Source organism: Mastacembelus armatus, unplaced genomic scaffold (assembly GCF_900324485.2).
Source record: "Mastacembelus armatus unplaced genomic scaffold, fMasArm1.2, whole genome shotgun sequence".
Classification (NCBI taxonomy): domain Eukaryota; kingdom Metazoa; phylum Chordata; class Actinopteri; order Synbranchiformes; family Mastacembelidae; genus Mastacembelus; species Mastacembelus armatus.
In genome coordinates this window covers 828,275-848,464 of record NW_022872938.1, presented here as the reverse complement: position 1 = coordinate 848,464, position 20,190 = coordinate 828,275, and the positions used below count along the sequence as shown (strand labels likewise).

The 20,190-nt window shown below is 40.9% G+C and overlaps 1 protein-coding gene across 1 annotated transcript in view; it reads right to left on the bottom strand.

The window, feature by feature from the left end:
* Positions 1-12,458, bottom strand: part of ntng1a (netrin g1a) — a 76,152-nt gene extending 63,694 nt beyond the window's left edge. The window contains exon 1 of the mRNA XM_026305675.1: positions 11,931-12,458. Within this exon, the coding sequence (XP_026161460.1) occupies positions 11,931-12,179 (249 nt within the window). The 5' untranslated portion in view covers positions 12,180-12,458. The remainder of the gene's footprint in view (positions 1-11,930) is intronic.
* Positions 12,459-20,190: the final 7,732 nt, after the last annotated feature.

Genomic DNA, 20,190 nt, shown 5'->3' with positions numbered 1-20,190 from the left:
ATATAACGTTTTAAGGTAGCAAGCCACAAGGTGACTGCCCTGGCGAGGGAGTCGGCTGGGAATTTTCCCCTAAAGGAGGGGTTTTTCGCCCAGCCTTGCTACATACTCATCTATATGCATTATCCATTTTTATTATTCATTTTTATTATTCAAAAGTTTGATTTTATGCCATTTCTAGCATTGACACTGTTAGTTTAGGACCCATGATTTCCTCCACCCCCTCCATAGTCCGCCTCAAATGACGGCGGCCCAGAAAATCTTATGAAGTTGGGTTAGCCTGATGTGTGTTTCACAATGGCAAACAGGAGGGAAATGTTGGGGTCATGAGGTCAAAAGTATAATTGTTGCCATTGTGTAACATGATTTGAAGACAATAACATGTTTGTGTAAGACGTTTTCAGGCTATCTTACTAGATAGGCCACATAACCTTTTTACCTGTGTAAATGATGAGCTGAAATTCCTAACTGCACCCACGCATCATGTGCCTTGTTTGTTCCTCACTATAAAAATAAAAGACTGCTGGGTGAAGAGGGAGTCAAGGTCGCATGGGGGAGAGAAGAAAGTCTCTTCTCTCCGTCTGCAACTGAGGCCTTTTTCACTTGCAGGCATATACTCGGTACAAAGTTGTCATGTGTTTCATTGCCTTAAGGGAAAAGAACCATGTCAGTGTAGCGTAAACCTGACAGTTGGGAGGAGGTTCTTTTCCTGGAATTCAGTGTTGACTTTTCTCCAAACATGGCGGCTTTGATTATGACCAAATAAATCTATTTTGGACTCATCTGTCCAAGGAATGGACTTCCAAAAGGCCTCTGGTTTGTCCAAATGCTCTCTGGCAAAGTTGAAACGGGCAGCTTTGTTCTTTTTTGAGAGCAGAGAGTTGGGAGAGAGATTAGTTAATGGTGTTATCTAGTCACATCACTTGTTTGTTGTTGTCACGTGTTCCGTGTTAAAACCTAATAAAAGAGGAGCAGAGCGCGCGAAGCAGCTCTGGGTCCCCGGTCGTTGTCTGGAGAGAGACATGGTGTCCTGTGATGTATTTTATGTATAGCGTAGCAAGCCAGCCCCTTCCACCAGTTTACCCTCCTGTGACCTGATTCACCTTACTTTAGTATAACTGAAACACTTCTGAATGGGGCCTATTGTGTATTGTGGAAATATAATTGTTGCTCTCAGTGAGCACAGTTTGCTCCAACCTTGACTATTTGATAAGGGCCCTGATGTCTTTCTGTGAGAAATCCCCTCCCTTTTGTATTTCCATGAAAACTGATGTGTTAGGCTGCAAGCAGCCAGGGATCCTCATGCTGTACCAAGGTGCTGTGTGACTGTTACTCCTTGCAAGTAAAACTTCTATATAATCTTACCGAAGTTCGTCCTCTGAGTCTATTTGTTAAAAGAATTACCCTAACATTATTAAAATTAAGTAATTATTTGTAATTTTTCTTCTTAGTTTTGTTTATATATACACAACTCTCAACTTGTTGTAACATTAACTTTGAGTTATTTACTCTAGGTTATCCTAAGAGTCAAAAAGAAAAACAAACTTTACCTGATTATAAAGGAGGGGGTTAAGTCTGATACCACTATGCACTGTGTATATCCCAACCAATTGCCAGAAAAGGGGAAGTGGACCAAACACTGTCTCCTGTCCTTTGTTTTGTTTAGTGAACCTAAAGCAGCAGAATATGGTCACATTCCTGATTGAGGCAGGAGTGACTATGAAACTCTTTAACCCACTAAGATAAACAACCAGGGATGGTACAAGTACTGCAATGTCAAAACTCCCCTTTTGTCAAAGAGCAGGCCAATGGCCCTCACAAAGAGAACCCCTCTTAACGAACAGACTCCTCCTGCTCACCTCCTGCCATAAATACCTTAAGAGTATTCCCTTTTCTGGCAAGACCTTAAACCTATACAATGACTTATGAAATGGTCTTTATATTCTGTTCTTGTTATATTTGTGGTTTAGTACACATGTAACATGTGTGACCAGACCTACAGAGCATCGCTGTCAGATTGCGGTGTGATATAGAATCTGTGTTATTGTTTATGTTATTCCCGCTTGTAGTTAATCTCTATATAACTATGAAGTTTTATTGATTTTCATTTATGTTGTGCTGAACTATTCTGACTGACTCTGAATAGTTATTAAGTTTGTCATATGATTAAACTTTGCTGGGTGGATGGGGCCCCAAAGAGAACAGAAATGGACAAAGTTCCAGACAGATTCATATAAAGTTAAGAGATTTCCAGACTCATCGAGACCCTCTCTCTTCCTGAGGAGAAGATTAGGTAGAGATTGTTTTACTGCCCAGCAGAGGAGAAACATTCTCCCTGCGTGTGGCTGTCCTACAGCTGTCCATCTCACATCAACAAACTCCATGAGACGACCCTGCATCGGCCAGAAGGAGAGCGGGAAAAGGCGACGAACGGACTCAGGCCCGAAGCCCAAGACTCCAGGCAACATCTACTCTCTCTTGCTCCCACTGGCAGACTGCAGTGGGACCAGCTCACAGATGAACGGACCAAGCCAAGCAAGTAACCTGTGGCTGTACTGGTTGTCTCACACTAATCTAAGTTGGTCTCCATAGTTACTAGAGCTTCCTCCTAAACCGTGTTTAGACCTCAGACTCGGACACAGAACATAAACTAATTTCAAGATTTCTTTTCCACCACTGCAAACAACCTACTGTTAGACTGTTCTAATGTTTTATTCGTTAATTCAGCTAATTTCTCTGATCAGTTCTACCTCCATTTCCTCCTGTGTAAATATTGTAAATAGCTGAATAAATCTTAAAAAGACAACTGTGACTGGCATCATTAATGTTATTTCACACAGTAAATACATCACTGAATCAGAGAACTCTCCCTCACTTGTAGACTGATATCCTCTATTACTCATTAATTGACTGGTTGATCCACCATCAAAGGATCTGGTGCCCATAAATTATGAAGATGGTTTATGATATTCATAATTTATAAACTAGACATAAGAACCCCCATGTTCAATACATGTATATATTTAAATTCGCTACATTAGTCACATCACAGCACAGTGCGCATCTTGCAGTCCAGATGAGGAAAGGCTGAGGCAAATGGCAAGACAAAAGGTGGAGGACTGGCTGTATTTGTGAACAAGAGATGGTGTAACCCTGGTCATATTACTGTCAAGGAAAGTACATGTTGTCAGGACATTGATCTTTTGGCAGTTGGTCTCAGACCTTATTATGTTCCCAGGGAGTTCAGTCATATCATCGCCATACTTGTTTACATTCAACCAAGAGCTAATGTTTCATGTGAAGTCATCATGAGACTGTTGCCAGGATACAAACTCAACATTCAGCAAGCTAGGTTTTTTTATTTTTTGCGAGAAGAAGCTTTTGGGCAATGAGCAAAACCCTGCAATGACAACCCCTTTGTCAGGCTTAGGGGCATACAAATGTGAATATTGTAAAAAAAAATAAGAGAATATATTGCATTTTTCTATAATTTACCTAAGGTAAAGCAGGTACAGTAAGAATAGTATTGTACCAGAGATCAAGCCCTGTGGAATGTCATGAGTGAGAGAGGTCTTAGAAGAGGATTGGCAGCCTACTGTTCTTGAAAAACTTAGACTGAAACTACTTTAACACTTAAACACCTTACATTTCACTTTAGGGATTAATACAGTTTATCATCTATCTATTTAGCTATACATTATTTCAAGAAATAAGAAATACTCAAAAAGTGGGAAAATCATTGCATCTTTTGAGGGCAACAGGAACACCCTAAACTATACCACTGATAAATATTTAAAAACACACATGTTGAATTAAAAACTCCTTTGAACAATAGTTGGTGTGATATCCAGAGAACAGACTGTCTACTATGCACCACTTTAGAAAGTAAGGGAGAGGATACTAGGTCAAGCCAATTGAAAACAGCCAACTGAGTCAGCATTAGACACTTGCAGATATGCCAATTTGCGGCCCCAACCAGAGGCCCATGGGTTTTGGAGATAATAAAAGGCTGCCAGAATAAGACGAAAATACAGGAGAAAATAATTGGGAGGAGTGGCCCACAATAGGAGGGCACACCTATAGTTGGCTCACCATTTAGTAACAGTAAGTGATCTTATACCCGACATTTGCCCATTCACTCATCTGCACACACAATTGCTCACACAATCATACACCTTGGGGTTGAGTGTCTTGCTCAAGGACACAATTTCATTGCTGTATGCCTACAAGCTCTCCGGGTTACTCCTAGCCTGGAGCCTGCCAGTCATGCTGACAACTGTTGTGACATAGCCAACTCTCCTCAGCCTCAGCCCGGTCCTCCGTTAGCTCATGAGCCACTTGACATCATAGCTTCTCTGAGGCCAGGGGAGTCCAGACAGATTTGGGCACACAAAACAAGCCCAGGCCACAGGGTTCCTGATTCAGGTTTTGAGTACTCTATAGAAATCAGTTTTTCTGAGAAAAAAAGCACCCATACAAAGGTCGCTTCAGCCACAATTTCTTACAATGCCGTTGCATGACTCGGTCAAACAATATCAATAGTGTGGTAAAGCTTGGCATTCCCTTTGTAGATGTGTAACTGTGCAGAATGTAGTTGGGATTCAGCACGAGGCATCTTTGTCATATCTCAGAAAGTCTGTTTAGTCATTCTGTGAGGGGACTTTCTTTTTTTATTTTCTTTTTATTATTCGTTCTCTTTTCCCTTCCCTTCATTTATGTCCTGGCCACTGAATCTGAGAAATGATTGGCAGACAACTCCTGGGAAAAAAGTACTGGGGCTCTCCCTGTCTGGAAGCTCACAATATCATTCAAAGGCAATGACAACTAAAGTGGTGTGTTCAGACACAAATTCATCTTAAAGACAATTCACACCAAAGAGTGAAATAAGGACAAATATAGGTATACACACTGCATACTTCTTTTACATCTCTTATTCTTTTTATTATGCTCAATTTATGAACAATAAACCTCTATTACAATTGTACCATATTTTTTAATAAATTAAGCAGAAATTATTATTTAGTTTGGATAACCACTGACTGGTATATCTTAAATATTAGCCAGGTCAGCCAGGTCAAAATTGACTGATGTAAATTGGATTCATAAATAGAGAACGAACATATGATTTGCAAAGCACAACATTTATTTCAAAACTGTTTTTAACATCTTTAGAATACAATCAACAGAAAATCTGTGTATGTGTGCATGTAGCTCCATGAAGGCAGATCAGAAGTTGTGAGCAAATCAGCAAATTGGTAGCCTTGAAGTTGTGTGTGTGTGTTAGAGGTCATTTGAGAGTTGGGGTGTGTGTGTAAATATGTTCATTGTGCTGTAAAGCGCAATAGTATATATATAGTACAGGGGTGGGCAATCCATGTTCCTCAAGGGCCACTGCCCTGCTTGTTTTCCAGCTTCTGATTGCCAGAACACACCTGACCCAGGTAAGCAGTATTGGTAAGGCAGGGATAGTTGGAAAACAAGCAGGGCTGTGGCCCTCAGTGCCCACCTCTGGTATAGTATATAACTCATTGCACCACTAAATGTGACCGGGTCATGATGAGAGCGGAACCATTAGGCACGTAACTGTGAGAACCTTCCCTAGCTTCATGTCTCAACTAAAAACTCGATCTTCGACAAAGCATCAGATAATTGTAAGAAGAAACTCCTGACAAGAATCCCTGCTACAACTTTAACTAGGGATGTCAAATGTCTGGTGATTTTAATTCCCATAGAAGAGCAAGAAGAAGATGATAAAAAAGAAGGGACTGAAACTATTGAGTAAGATTGGGAGGTTGCTGTGACCTCCTTTGGTTTAGAACCTGGAGCTCAAGTGGGAGGTGTTAAGTCAATTTTCTTAATCTGTGATTTTGCTCATTTCTTAACTTTATTTGTTCAGTATATGATGTTAATGTGAGCTTCGTTCGACTCCGTAAAATTAGGTGGCAGCACTGGGTAAAAATGTCAACCCTTAATGAGCAAAGTAGAGAGGTAGTGACAAACAGAAACGGGTGTGTATAAACTTTTTTCAGTGTGTGTGCTTCTATGACAAGGAACTAGACCGAACTCTTGACTAAACGGCATCAATGTTTAGATGACCATAGAGACACCCTTGGTATGTGGATTTGTTTGTTAATATTAATTTCAGTTAAAGTAAAAGGGTATCCAAAGTGTGTAGTAATTTCATTTAGAGTTTGGACCATGCTATTTACCAAAGATCGTTAACTTTAGATCAACAGATTTAATTTAAATGTTTGGTATCTATGACTAACTTGTTTAGTAAAACATCACTGACTATAGGAAACCATCCTCCCATGCTGCAGAGAACCAGTGACTACCTGACCTTAATGTATTTTACTGTAGATATGAGAAGCAACATTTCACACCGCTCACCCAGTCCACTTCAGACACACTAGCAAGTGCTCTCCACCCCCCCCCCCCCCCCCACCCCAGAAGATCTGTGAAGAGGCAGAAGATCAGGAAAGCACCAGGTCCAGATGATGTTTTCCCCTCCTGCCCGAAAGTCTGTGCTGACAAGCTGACAGACAAACAGATCACTGGAACTGTATGCAGTCCCATTCTGCTTCAAATGCTCCACCATCATCACAGTCCCCAGGAAGCCTTCCACCACCAGACTGAATGACTACAGACCTGTCGCCCTGACATCTGTGGTCATAAAGTCCTTTGTCAAACTGGTGTTGACTGCTAGAAGGACATCACAGGTACAATGCTGGACCCCCTACAGTTTGTCTACTGGGCAAACAAGTCAGCGAAGGATGGAGTTAACATGGAACTTACATCCTGAAACACTTTGACTCCTTGGGAACGTATGCACGAGTTGTGTTTGTGGACTTCAGCTCAGGATTCAACACTATCATCCCAGAAATTCTTAAGTCCAAACTCCACCCGCTTACAGTGGATACACCAATGAGTATGTCTGAAAGAACCCCTCTGTTAAACTCCTGAAATCTGCAGAGATGGCACAACAGTCATAAGTCCTATGGTGCAGCTGCAAGAACCTGGAACTGAAAAACACTCAGAACTGTGAAGATGGCAGTAGACTTCTGCATGACCTCAATGTTTGCTATCATTTATGTATTCCTTGTTTTTAATACACACCCAGAGCTCTTAAATGTTCTCTGCCCCCTAAGCAGTTGGCTGGGGCTCGCTGGACACCAGGTTCTTCACCAGGACTGCAGCGTGACGGCATGTACAGTAACCACTGACTGAGTAGATGGCAAATTTTTCACTTTGGTTTGCCTAAAAATCTCTTGCATTCATTCCTGAAATTCCTCTAGATCACCTGGTTCTTGTACTCCAGCCTGTGATTCAGTTATTCCCTATGTTCCTCTGTTGCCCTGTTGGACTCTGCTATCTCTGCTTGTTAGAGCACAACATCCACACTTACCAGTAGAAAAAAAAAAAAATCAGCATTCACCTATTACACAAAAACACCTGTCTAGCTGCATATTCTCTGTTAAAAATTAAGAACATGTCTAGCTTGTGATTCTTAAAAAATGTGATGGTGCCTTAATTTAAACTGAGCTTTCATTATGTAATCAGCTCCATAAATACTAAATATAATAAATAAATGCTTTCAACCACTCTCCGTTCTTCATTTGTATTGCCTGCAAGGTGAATCAAATGAAAATATACTTTTTATCCATCAGTGTTTCAACATGACAGTTCCCTCTGTGCCAGGGTTAGGGATGGTTCTGGTTCTGGTTCTGGTTTGGTATGGAACAATTTACCTGGCCTTATTCGCCCAACCTGTTGAAAATTTCTGTTTAAAGGCCAAAAGTTAGTCATGGAGTCCCACAGGATTCTGCAGACTGATACTTTTTCTACTTACTTTTTTAAACATGTTGTGGACAGTATTATTAGGAAACATAACTTTCCATTGGCATGCAGATGACACCCAATTATAGAGCTACAGCTATGAAATCAGATGACTCAAAGCAGTTCACCCAACCTGTTATAATTCCAGTACTACTGTGAAAAATGGTTAAGGTATTTTTAAGCAGTATTTCCTTTAACTGACATGTAAAAGAAGTCCTCTAATGCTCTGACCAGCTCCTCTCTCTTCTCCTCTCCTGTCTTCACTTCACTCTATATTTTTCTGCCACCCATACAAGACCTTCTTTATCCTGTGGTCCCTGCTCTTTCTGCCTTTGTACCTTTCTGCAGGTTTCCCTGGTCCTGGAGCTGTATATTGGAGCTCAGATGAGGCAGGGATACGACACTGATATCAAATAGCAACCCTTTCATGCACCCACGTCATATTTACAGTGGTGGTAGTAGTCTGAGTCATTGTAAAAGAGATTTCAATTTGACAATAAAGTAGCAACGAACACCTATCTCTTACTAAATTATTTCATTTATGGCCTCAGGGGATTTAAAAATCATTTCCACCCCAAGCCCCTTAGTAACTCAGTGTCATTACAAACATAATGAACAAATTACCTCTGCATCCTGCCTAGCATCTTGCGGGACATGTTTTCAGTGCCTCAGACGGTAAGAAGGTAAGGCCTGGAATAAACCGTCTGTTTCGAGTTTAGAAGCCACAGGAAATAAAACAACCTTATAATTAGGGGTGCAATAGACTGAGGCAGGCAGCATTGCCTGGGAGATGGAGAGATTGAAATGCCAAATGTCTGTATCCTGGAACACTTAGGTCAAAGTCCAGCAGGCGCTGCAAGTCTACACCCAATTCCTCTCTCTGTCCTGACTTATGCTTAATGAAACACTAACCATCTCAATATCCATGATGGCACTTTGCTAACGACCTCCCCTCTAGATGAATTCAGCTTTTCTCTCTCACAGAATTGTAACTCCTGCTTAATAAGGAGGACTGCTTATTAAGGAAAAGCTCTAGGGTACTTCCTAAATTGGACAGAAGACAGCCTCCCCAGTAGAAAAACTGCAGATTTATGTCAGAATTAGGTGGAAGTAGCAGTGCTGGTTATTGTCCTTCTTTAATTAAGCATCACATTTTCCAAGCTTTTGTCTTGTGCACTGACCACTCTACATCTTTCTAGATCCAAAGCAATTACAAAGCAACTCAGCTGGTAGGCATTTCAGAAGCCTCCCAGAAGTAAAAACCTCAGCAACAGATCTTGTATATCACTGTTTGAGTCTGACAGCATTTCCGGTAGCAATGTCACTTCATTTTAGCTTTGTTTTCGGTCTTTTTGGAGCAAACAGCTTTGTTGCATAATGCCTAATGACAGCAAGTGTCCAATCAATCAGTTGTCAATCGATCAATTAATTAATCAAGCTGTGCACACAAGAAAATTACAATGCTCTTTGAGGGCCACCAGTGGAACTAGAGCAGTGTTAATTTTGACAGCAGATTTTAATTTATTTTTAGTCATAGTCTTTTGACTAGAATGCAATTTTAGTTTTAGTCATATTTTAGTCATCTGCTTTGTTTTAGTTTTAGTCGACTAAATAGCATAAGATTTTGATTTAGTCGACTAAAATATTAAGTGTAATTTAGTTAAACTATTGTAATATACAAAATATTCTAAATTAAAATTAAATAAAAACAATGTTCATTAAATATATTGAATATAGCCTTTCCATAAAAGACCAAAAACTAGATATGCATTGTTTATAACTTGCATATGACATTCTTTATTCTTTAAAGCAAAAGTGCGACTCTTTCAAAGAAAAACTGTATTTGGCAGAAATGCCATTGCAAACGTGAAATTGACCCATATATCTTCTCTTTGTTTTCTCCCAGATGTTGATATTTCATCAATTTAATTCAGACAGAAACCCAATGTAGGCTATGCAAGATGATGTCGTGCACCTGTGTCGCCAGGTGGATCAGTTACTTTTCAAATGTGGATTAATTCAAAGATTAATTCTGATTGGATCTTTTCCAAAATCGTCCCTCACTCACATTTTCGTATCATTTCTATTAGTTAACGAAAATGTCAATATATTTTAATTATAGTTTTCATCATCATCAATTAATTATTACTTAGGTATCGTCTGGTTTTCGTCAGCGAAAACTTGTCTTTGACGAAAATTATAACAAAAATATTTCGTCTACGAAATTAACACTGAACCAGAGGGCGAGCAGTGAAAAAATACTTTCGTGTAGTTCATTCTAAATTCAGATTCATCATTCACTGATAGCACTGCTATTGATTCCTGATGTTATCCAGTTTCCCTGATGTTAATACAGGCCAGACATGAATGGTAAATGGTCTTATACTTGCATAGTGCTTTTCTACACACAAGTGTACTCAAAGCGCCCACACAAAAAAAAAAAAAAAAAAAAAAAAAGGGCAAATACTTTTTCACAGCACTGTACAACCTCATTTTTTTAGATGGTCCAAGAGTTTTATGAGAAATGCTCCAGAAAGGAAAATCTCACAAAATGACACAGGAAAGAAAAATATCTGTGAAAATGGCTTACATAAAAATATCTCCCCTGTCTTTTGTATTAAATATACAGTCCTTGCCACCTCAAGTCAACAGCATCAAGTATTGTCACCATAAACATGCTTCCTTAGGCCATGTTACTGGGAAGTGCAGCAATATTTATTTTATAGTGTGAATCCTGATTCAGCAGCTTTTACACTATTGTTATCTTCACTCTGATCTTATTCTTCTACACCATTTTCTGAATGTACGGCTGACTGACTGTACTGCTGAATGTACGGCTGTCACACCAATAGCTGAAGTTTGATTCCAACCTGAGTTTTGCTCTGGCAATAACGTACTGGTCAATTTTAATGTTTTATTCTCTCTTAACTTCGTTATTTTTATAGCCAATAGAACAGAAATTGTGTAGATGGACACATGGCATTATCCATATTTCACATTTAATGGGATGAATTCATTAATCATTTTTATTATTAAATATCTACATAATCACATTATCTAGGTTTACACAGTGGTTTTTCCAAGGTATCCTCTTTGTTACAGAGGAGGCTGACACATATCAGGTAAAAAGAAAAAGCAACATCCAAGGTAAACAGAATATCCAAAACTATATTGGTCATTTACTTTTGATAAGCTGAACATTTTTACAGCCAGTAGGTGTGTATGTGTGTGTGTGTTTATGGGAAGGGTTGGTAAAATTAGGCTATACAGAAGACTTCTTTAAAAGGTCTGCAGGCGAGTGTCCCATTGAGTGACTGAATAAACAGGCTACCAAATAGTTATATTAAATAAGAATATATATTAGACTATAGCAATTGCAGTGCAAAGCATGCAAAAGTATTGTTGGAGGAGAGGGAGGAATCTGGTGTCTGGTGAAAAGTCCCATAGAACATAAACCATCAACCTTAAATTAATACTTTTCACGTTTTTAATATTCTAATCGACATGGGCATGGACAAACATGGATGCTTTATGCAAATGTATGTTTATTATTAGTGAAACTACCCTAAACATACAGCATAACGAACATAGATATGTTACAAAGATGGTAGATATGTTTTTCAAAGAACTTGTTTTTCAAAGAACTGTTTGTCCTATACCAGTGCATACACTGCTCACCCACAAATAGTGTTCATTAAGTGCTGAAAGATGTGCAATATGCAATAGAAGAGGTGCGCTTCTATTTATTTTTACTCTGACTGTACTTTTATGTGATTCTGATATTTGTGATGATGATGATGAGTGTTTTGATTGGTTAAACCACATTACACAGTTTGTTTTTGTGGGTAAGCAGCATCAGTAGCACAGGAGACAAAGCAGCTCTCTGAAGAGCCAAACATGACATCAATGGGCCCTAGCCTCTAATACTTCAGCAAAGCACGTACGCTCTGGAGGTTTCACACATCTGGGGTCACACCAAAGCCAATTAAATACACCAAACACAGATAAGACACATGCCTCAACGTATTTCAAATTAAGTCTACAGTTATTTAAGATTTTAAAGGGTTAAGAGGTTTTACTAAATTGGATGGACTCACCAGGGTGCAGTATGTTTCTGGTGGATCTCCACAAGTGATGTTGGTGGGATCCAAAGTAACCTTCAGATACTGGGTCATGTCCGCCGCCTCGGGCTGGCAGGCCATGTAGTCCCAGCTTAGGCCATCATCTGAGTAAACTTGGGACTTACACACATCATAGTGGCCCCAGGCTGTTGGGTAATGCTGCATAGATGTCTGGCAAACACTGGTCCACAGTACCTGCACCGTCAATGCCAAATGAAAATGCATGACTAGTCGTTTCTCAGGTCCTTCTCAAGGTCTGCAAATAATCAATCCCTCTTCTCCTCCCACTTACTCCAACTCACTCAACTGGAGGGAAGAGGCATACCAAACTCCCTTCAGGTGGAAACAAGGGTTATTTAGGACATGTTTTACTGTTTATGTATTTTTTCAGGTTTCTGGAGCCTTTGGGAACATAGAGTGAAGGAGACGAGAAGGAGATAGCCCTCTGACACATCTGATTGTTCTCCTCAGCTCCTCATCTGGCTGTCAGTCATGGTCCTCATCCTGTGTGGGGATCTGGTGCAGCAGAGCAACAAGAAAAAGAAGAAAGGAGATGAGTATTTTCTTATTGTAATAGAAACATACAGTAAGAGAGTATGAGATAAAGGTATATGTGTGAAGGTTTGATGCTACAAAAATGTGCCATGTTTATTTTGTTGTCCATCGAAACACAGAAAACCAGTAAGGGAAGCCAGCAGGGTGAATTGGTTCCTGGTGCTCCCATGCCAAGCCCTCATCATTATCACAAATACAAAACTATAGCTATACTTACCCCCTTGTCCTCTTAGTACCCCCTGACAGAGCCGAACAACCACCCACTACGTCGATAACAATAACAAGCATCCATCCATTCTCTATTCCACTTAGCTGACACTGGACAGATCGGCAGTCTACATCAAGATAAATGAACATGAAGAAATGTCATGTTCTATGTTAACCAAGAAAATTGCTTTTCCACTTGGCACTTTACAATGAAATACCGCTTTGGCAAGAAAAATCTGAGCCCCCTGGAGAACCCAGAGACTGATGTAAGAATGGGTTTCACTCAGCACAACCCAGTGTTGTGGGTATACTAGTGGATAAGCTGTATAACCTGGACGTCCCCTGATCTATCTGCACCGTCGTTACAGACCACCCACAAACTGTCAAAATGTGCTGAGCCTCCTTCTCTACACTGTACAGACATGGCATGACTCACAATGACCACCCAGTCCTCCAAGTCAGCCATCAAAGCTACAGACACTCTACAGTGGTTGGTCTCATTGCTGGTGGAGACAAGTGTGCACATAGAGACCAGGTTCATCAATTGTCCAAATATTGTCGGACTTGTAACCGGAAAGTCACGGGTTCGAGTCTCAGGTCCGGCAGGAATTGTCGGTGGGCAGAGTGAATAGCCAGCGCCCTGTCCACCCCCTATACTCTGACTGGATTCCAAATTCATGCACTGGGAAGAAGGTTGATGCTTTAGTTTTGGATTTTAGAGGGAATAATAAATTCCTTCTTTTTCGTTAAAATGGTTCATATCAATGAATAACTATTGTTTTCCACCATGGCTCAAATTTAAATTTATGATAAAAATGTTTCACAACACACATGGCATAAGCACCATAATCTAAACATTTCTACATTACTTCACAACATAAGCATCAGATATTATTTTAAATCAAACTGATATTGGTTATAGACACAAATAACAGTAACAATATGAGCTTGCATTAGGTCGAATGGATCACACCCTTGATCTTGTTCTGACCTATGGCATCGAAATTGAACATCTAATAATTTTTCCCCCAAATCCTGTTTTGTCAGATCATTCTTTAATAACTTTCGAATTTAAAATGATGGATCATGCAGCGTCTGGAAGAAAATTCCACTACAGCAGATGTTTATCCGACAACGCTGTTAATAAATTTAAGAAAATGATTCCATCTTTATTTGCATCCATGCCAAGTATAAACATAGTGGAGGGCAGCTGCCTTAATCCTACTCCCTACCAAATTGATCATGTTGTTGACAGCGCTGTAACCTCACTGCGTGAAACGCTTGATTCTGTAGCCCCTCTGAAAAAGAAGTTAGTGATTCAGAGAAGACTAGCCCCATGGTATAATTTACATGTTCGTACCTTAAAGCAGGCATCACGAAGGCTGGAAAGGAAGTGGCGTTCCACAAACTTAGAGGAAATTTTTCTAGCCTGGAAAAACAGTCTACTAACATATAAAAAAGCTCTCCGTAAAGCCAGAACTGCATACTATTCATCACTAATAGAGGAAAATAAGAACAATCCCAGGTTTCTTTTCAGCACTGTAGCCAGGCTGACAAAAAGTCACAGCTCCGTTGAGCCCAGTGTTCCCTTAGCTCTCAGCAGTGATGAATTTATGAGTTTCTTTACAAATAAAATCACAACTATTAGAGATAAAATTCAGCAGGTGCTTCCTATACCTGCAACAAATGAATCTTCTACTACAGTAGCTCTTGAATCATCTGTAGGACCTCAGTTATGTTTAGACTGCTTCTCTCCTATAGATCTCTCTGAATTTACATCAGTAGTTGTTTCATCGAAATCATCAACGTGTCTCTTGGACCCCATCCCGACTAGACTGCTTAAAGGCACCCTGCCATTAATGAACTCATCTTTATTGGACTTGGTAAATTTATCTCTAGTATCAGGCTACGTACCACAGGCCTTTAAGACTGCAGTAATCAAACCTTTACTCAAAAAGCCTAGTCTTGATCCAGGAGTCTTGGCTAATTATAGACCAATATCCAACCTGCCATTTATTTCTAAAATCCTAGAAAAAGCTGTTGCTAAGCAGCTATCAGACCACTTACACAGGAATGAACTATTTGAAGATTTTCAATCAGGATTTAGAGCACATCATAGTACAGAAACAGCACTGTTGAAAGTTACCAACGATCTTCTCTTAGCCTCAGATAATGGACTTGTTTCGATACTTGTCCTCCTAGACCTTAGTGCAGCATTCGACACCATTGACCACAACATCTTATTACAGAGACTGGAGCATGTGATTGGTATCAGAGGAACAGCGTTAAAGTGGTTCCAATCCTATTTATCGGACAGATTCCAGTTTGTTCATGTCCATGATGAACCTTCCACACGAACAAAAGTTAGTTATGGAGTTCCACAAGGTTCTGTGCTAGGACCGATTCTGTTCACCCTGTACATGCTTCCTTTAGGATATATCATTAGGAAGCACTCTATTAATTACCACTGCTATGCGGATGACACTCAGTTATATCTATCTATTAAACCTGTTAACACAAACCAGTTAACCAGACTTCAAGCCTGTCTAACTGACATAAAGGCTTGGATGACCAGTAACTTTTTACTTTTAAACTCGGAGAAAACAGAAGTCATTATATTTGGGCCTAAAAATCTCAGAAATAACTTTTCTAAAATTATAGCTACTCTAGATGGCATAGCCCTGGCCTCCAGCACTACTGTAAAAAACCTTGGAGTTATTTTTGACCAGGACATGTCCTTTAACTCACACATAAAACAAATTTCTAGAACTGCATTCTTTCACCTGCGCAACATTTCCAAAATTAGGAACATCCTGTCTCAAAATGATGCAGAAAAACTAGTCCATTCATTTGTTTCCTCAAGGCTAGATTACTGTAACTCATTACTATCTGGATGTCCTAATATCTTAATAAAAAGCCTCCAATTAATCCAGAATGCCGCAGCCAGAGTCCTGACAGGAACTAGCAAGAGAGATCATATTTCTCCTATATTGGCTTCTCTTCATTGGCTCCCTGTAAAATATAGAATAGAATTTAAAATCCTTCTTCTCACATACAAATCCCTTCATAATCAAGCTCCTTCATACCTTAAAGACCTCATAGTACCATATTATCCCAATAGACCACTTCGCTCTCAGAGTGCAGGCCTACTTGTGGTTCCCAGAGTTCTCAAAAGCAGAATGGGAGGCAGAGCCTTTAGCTATCAAGCTCCTCTCCTGTGGAACCAGCTCTCAGCCTGGGTTCAGGAGGCAGACACTCTCTGTACTTTTAAGGCTAGACTTAAAACCTTCCTCTTTGACAAAGCATATAGTTAGGGCTGGCTTCAGGCAACCCTGAACCATCCCTTAGTTAGTTATGCTGCTATAGGCCTAGACTGCCCGAGGACCATCGGTGCACTGAGCTCCCCTACCCTAACCCCCCCCCCCTTCTCTCCCACCTCATGTATATTCCACCATTGAATGTTACTAACCTTGTGCTCTCTCTCTCCCCTAGTTTGTGCTCTCTCCCTCCCTCTCTCTCTCTCTCTCTCTGTACCTTCTGCAGGTGTCCCTGGTCCTGGAGCTGTTTATCGCTGATGTGCAGTTACTGGCCCCACCAACTTGCAGTGTCTATTTGTTGTTTATTGTTGCTGTTCTTTTCTCTCTGCTCTATCCACTCACCCCAACCGGTCGAGGCAGATGGCCGCCCAAACTGAGCCCGGTTCTGCTGGAGGTTTTTTTCTTCCGTTAAAGGGAGTTTTTTCCTCTCCACTGTCGCCAAGTGCTTGCTCATAAGGGAATTGTTGAGTTTTTAGTTTTAGTTTTTGTAAAGTGCCTTGAGATGATTTGTAATGTGATTTGGCGCTATACAAATAAAATTGAATTGAATTGAATTGAATCACTTCAGCTGTTAAGAAAAGAGGAAGAAAAAGGAAAGGAGTTTGTTGATAGTCATAATACGCTAATGAGGGGTCTTTACTTTAACAAAGCTTATAGTTAGGGTTGGCTCATTTGACCCTGAATCATCCTTTAGTTATGCTGCTATAGGCCTAAACAGCTGGGGGACTTATTTATTTGCTTTCTATGTAAAGTGAGAATTTCTGCCACTATGCAATTGAATTTAATCAAATTTGAATAGAATACAACAACAAGCAGGGCCAGGGTTGGGTACCTAACTGTTTCCAGCTGTGACCTCACCTTTCCTTTAGTGTAAATCCCCAGGGACAGCTTCTGTATCCATTAATATAATAATACCAAGAAAATTGCTTTTCCATAATATTGTAAAAAACTCAATGTGTGTTTGTTTCACTGCCATATCATGAGACAGTGACCTTAAACTTAACTCCCTTTACTAGTCCCACAATGGGGAAATTCTATTACCACCCAAGTGCACACACAAACACAGCGTGCACACACATGCTGTAGCACCCATGGTCCAGTGCCTTGCTCACCAAGGACAGGGTGCTGGCTATTCATTCTGCCCACTGACAATTCCTGCCGGACCTGAGACTTGAACCCGTGACTTTCAAGTCTGACTCCCTATCCATTAGGCCACGACTGCCCTACCTCTTTGCAAAGACAATAAAATACATAAATTTCCCATAGGAGTGAGTGTGTGTGAAGTTGGTTGTCTCTATGTGGCCCTGTGATGGACTGGTGACCTGTCCATATAGAAACTAATAATGGATGGAGAGATATCAGCAAGTGAGGAAGCAGCCAATTATTCAGAGGAACTGACTGTTCCTAATATGACATATAATATTGCTGTGTTACTGTACACTGCTCAGATCGGTCAAGTCATAGCACAAATCACAAACCTGGCTCAGCTTCACACACACAAGCCTTGACGATGAATCACATACTCTCTGTTCCAGGGGAATGTGGACTATCATGTTTTCATTGCCATGCTTCACTTTCCTTGTATTTATTGATGAGGACGGTGACCATATTGCCAGAGGAATCTGGTAAGTGGAGAGCAGGCAGAAGGAGTTCTGCATGTGTGCGAAGCTGAGCCAGTGTTTGGCTTCATCATCAGTTCTGACTGTCTTCCTGTCTCACTGATGTGCTGGCTTCTCTTTCAGTAATGGCACTGGTGGGGAATCTGAGAGAGACAGACAGGACAAAAGGGCGGTCAGAGTCTTTTCCATACCGTGAACTGGCAGGCTTACAATAATGAAGACAGCTGGGTGGAGTCCTAATAATATATTTCTAATCCTGGACAAATTTCATTTGTTTAGAGTTTCTGTGGTCTCTTCTCAAATCCAGTGTCTACTGGAGTTAGACAGGTCGAACTGCTTGACATTTGCTTTTCTTGCCACAGTGTTGCTGCCACATGCACTCTGCAGTGTATGTGTGCAAGAGCAGCACATTTGACTGAAGCATCAGCTGAGCACCCCTGGGAATCAGTTACTTCAGTGTAACATCAACTCATGGATACCCAATGAGACAGCCAGGCAAGATCCCGACCCACCCTCCCTCCCTATGAGCACCAACCATTCACTGGCACACTGAATGCATTATTAAAAGCACTTTTCCTGACAGACACTATCTCAATGCTCAGCAAACACAGTGACATGTCTGGATCCTAAAATGTGCACTTCAGATCTAAAGCATGTGCTCACCAACCCAGGTGTGTCTGTCAAGCTGAGAGTGCTGTAAAATGGTTTAAAGTGACAGCTGCTGTAACCAGCAACTGTTTTTAGCATCACCTTACAACATGAACAAGAATTAAAACATATTAAAATCCTACTGATTAGGGGTTGCAGCCTGAGACCTGTCTAATGAATGAATTCACTTTTACAACCACTCAGAGAATTCACTATGTACCTTGACATATTACCCAACACACAGCAGTGAGAAATATACTGTATATTATAAATATACTGAGAAGACCATGCACAGCCACAGCGCACTGTGTCAAACTACAGCCCCCCCTGAGTGTCCGCCTGCTGGGCTCTAAGGCGTTATAAGGAATTAAGCAGCTTTGAATTCAACGACCCAGCTACCAAAGTAAACCTACCAATAACAGGCTGTTCATGTAGTGTCACATTTCAGGTGGGCGACTGGCCACCCTATAACAAGTACAATTATTTGTAGCCAAAGAATAGGTTCAAATTTCCATAAGGGGGCGCCGCGAAAATCAAGTCCGGACAGTGTGTAGGCTGAGTAGTAGTAGCTCAGAAAGTCTTGTTGCTTCTTTGTCTTGTTTAGGAGGAAAACTGCCCAAAGTAAATGCAGCCAAGCCAGAGTCGATGCCAACGGTCACTCCGAAGTTTCAGACTGAACAAGTCAACTTTACAACCAAATGCAAACACTTACATGTGTTGGACCGGGTCCTCTGTGTCCCCCTTCGCTTTACACCGCAGAAGAAGTCACGGGCAGCGAAATGAAAATGAAGCTCTTCAAGGTGCGCTCCTTCACGCTGAAGTGATGAGTACGCACGTTGGTCCGGGGACTTGCTGTGCGCATCATCTCGCTGCGTTTGTAAAGCTCTAAATCACATTAGGGCGGGGGTTTCCTGCCACTTCAGAACAAATGACTAATCACTGTCTTGGTGCTCGGTCAGCACGGCGGCTGCTGCAAACGGCAGTATGGCTGAACCGGAGTTCCGGTGCCAAAGTCTCCATTCCGCCGATCTGATGCACAGTACAGTCCACAGAAAACAAAAACCAGAGCACCTGAATAAAAACTTTGACCTCTTATTTTGCCCTGTCGTCAATTTCCTTCGTTTTCCCACGCGCTTGTCTGCGTCCACACCTTCTCCGTTTCTTTGAATGCGTCTCACTCACAGAGGCATGAATTACACGTAACACTCGGCACCTGAAAATATCTACTCACATCGACGCATCTACTCTTGGACCGTTCCCCATACGGCACGGCACGTAGATGACGAGGATATTAAGGCGGTTCGGGTCTCTGTTAGATAAAACGCAGACCAAACGCACACTATCACGCCATCTGAGCGCGATTATCTGTAGTGAACTTTTTTTCATCAGCGATCTGCCTGATGGGATTCACTATCCAAAGGCTGCAGGCTGACGGACGTGGAGAAATGACAGATAAATCTGGTCATTATTTCTCGACAGCCGATAGCAATCGAAGATATGACAGAGATGTCTCTGTCTCTAAAGTCTGTGACAGGGCTGTCGTAGCACATTATACATTGATATACATATACTGTATATGCGCTGCGCTGGTGTTTAATTACAACAATAAAAAAGGAAACCCAGTCGTCTTATCAAAGGAGAGAAATAAGTAGGTATCAAACGTGACAGTAAGACTGTGTGTGTTATTGCTCCACACATTTAGAGCCATGACAGCATGACACAATAATCCAACACCATAGCTTTCCTTGTAGTTAAGGTACCAGGTGCTTGTGCTGATCAGTAACAGCCCAAAGTAAATGCACAGCTGGCCACCCCAGAGAAACTCCACTCCTTTAATAAATCATGTTCAGTGCATACAAACCATACAGTCATCTTCAATCAAAACATAAA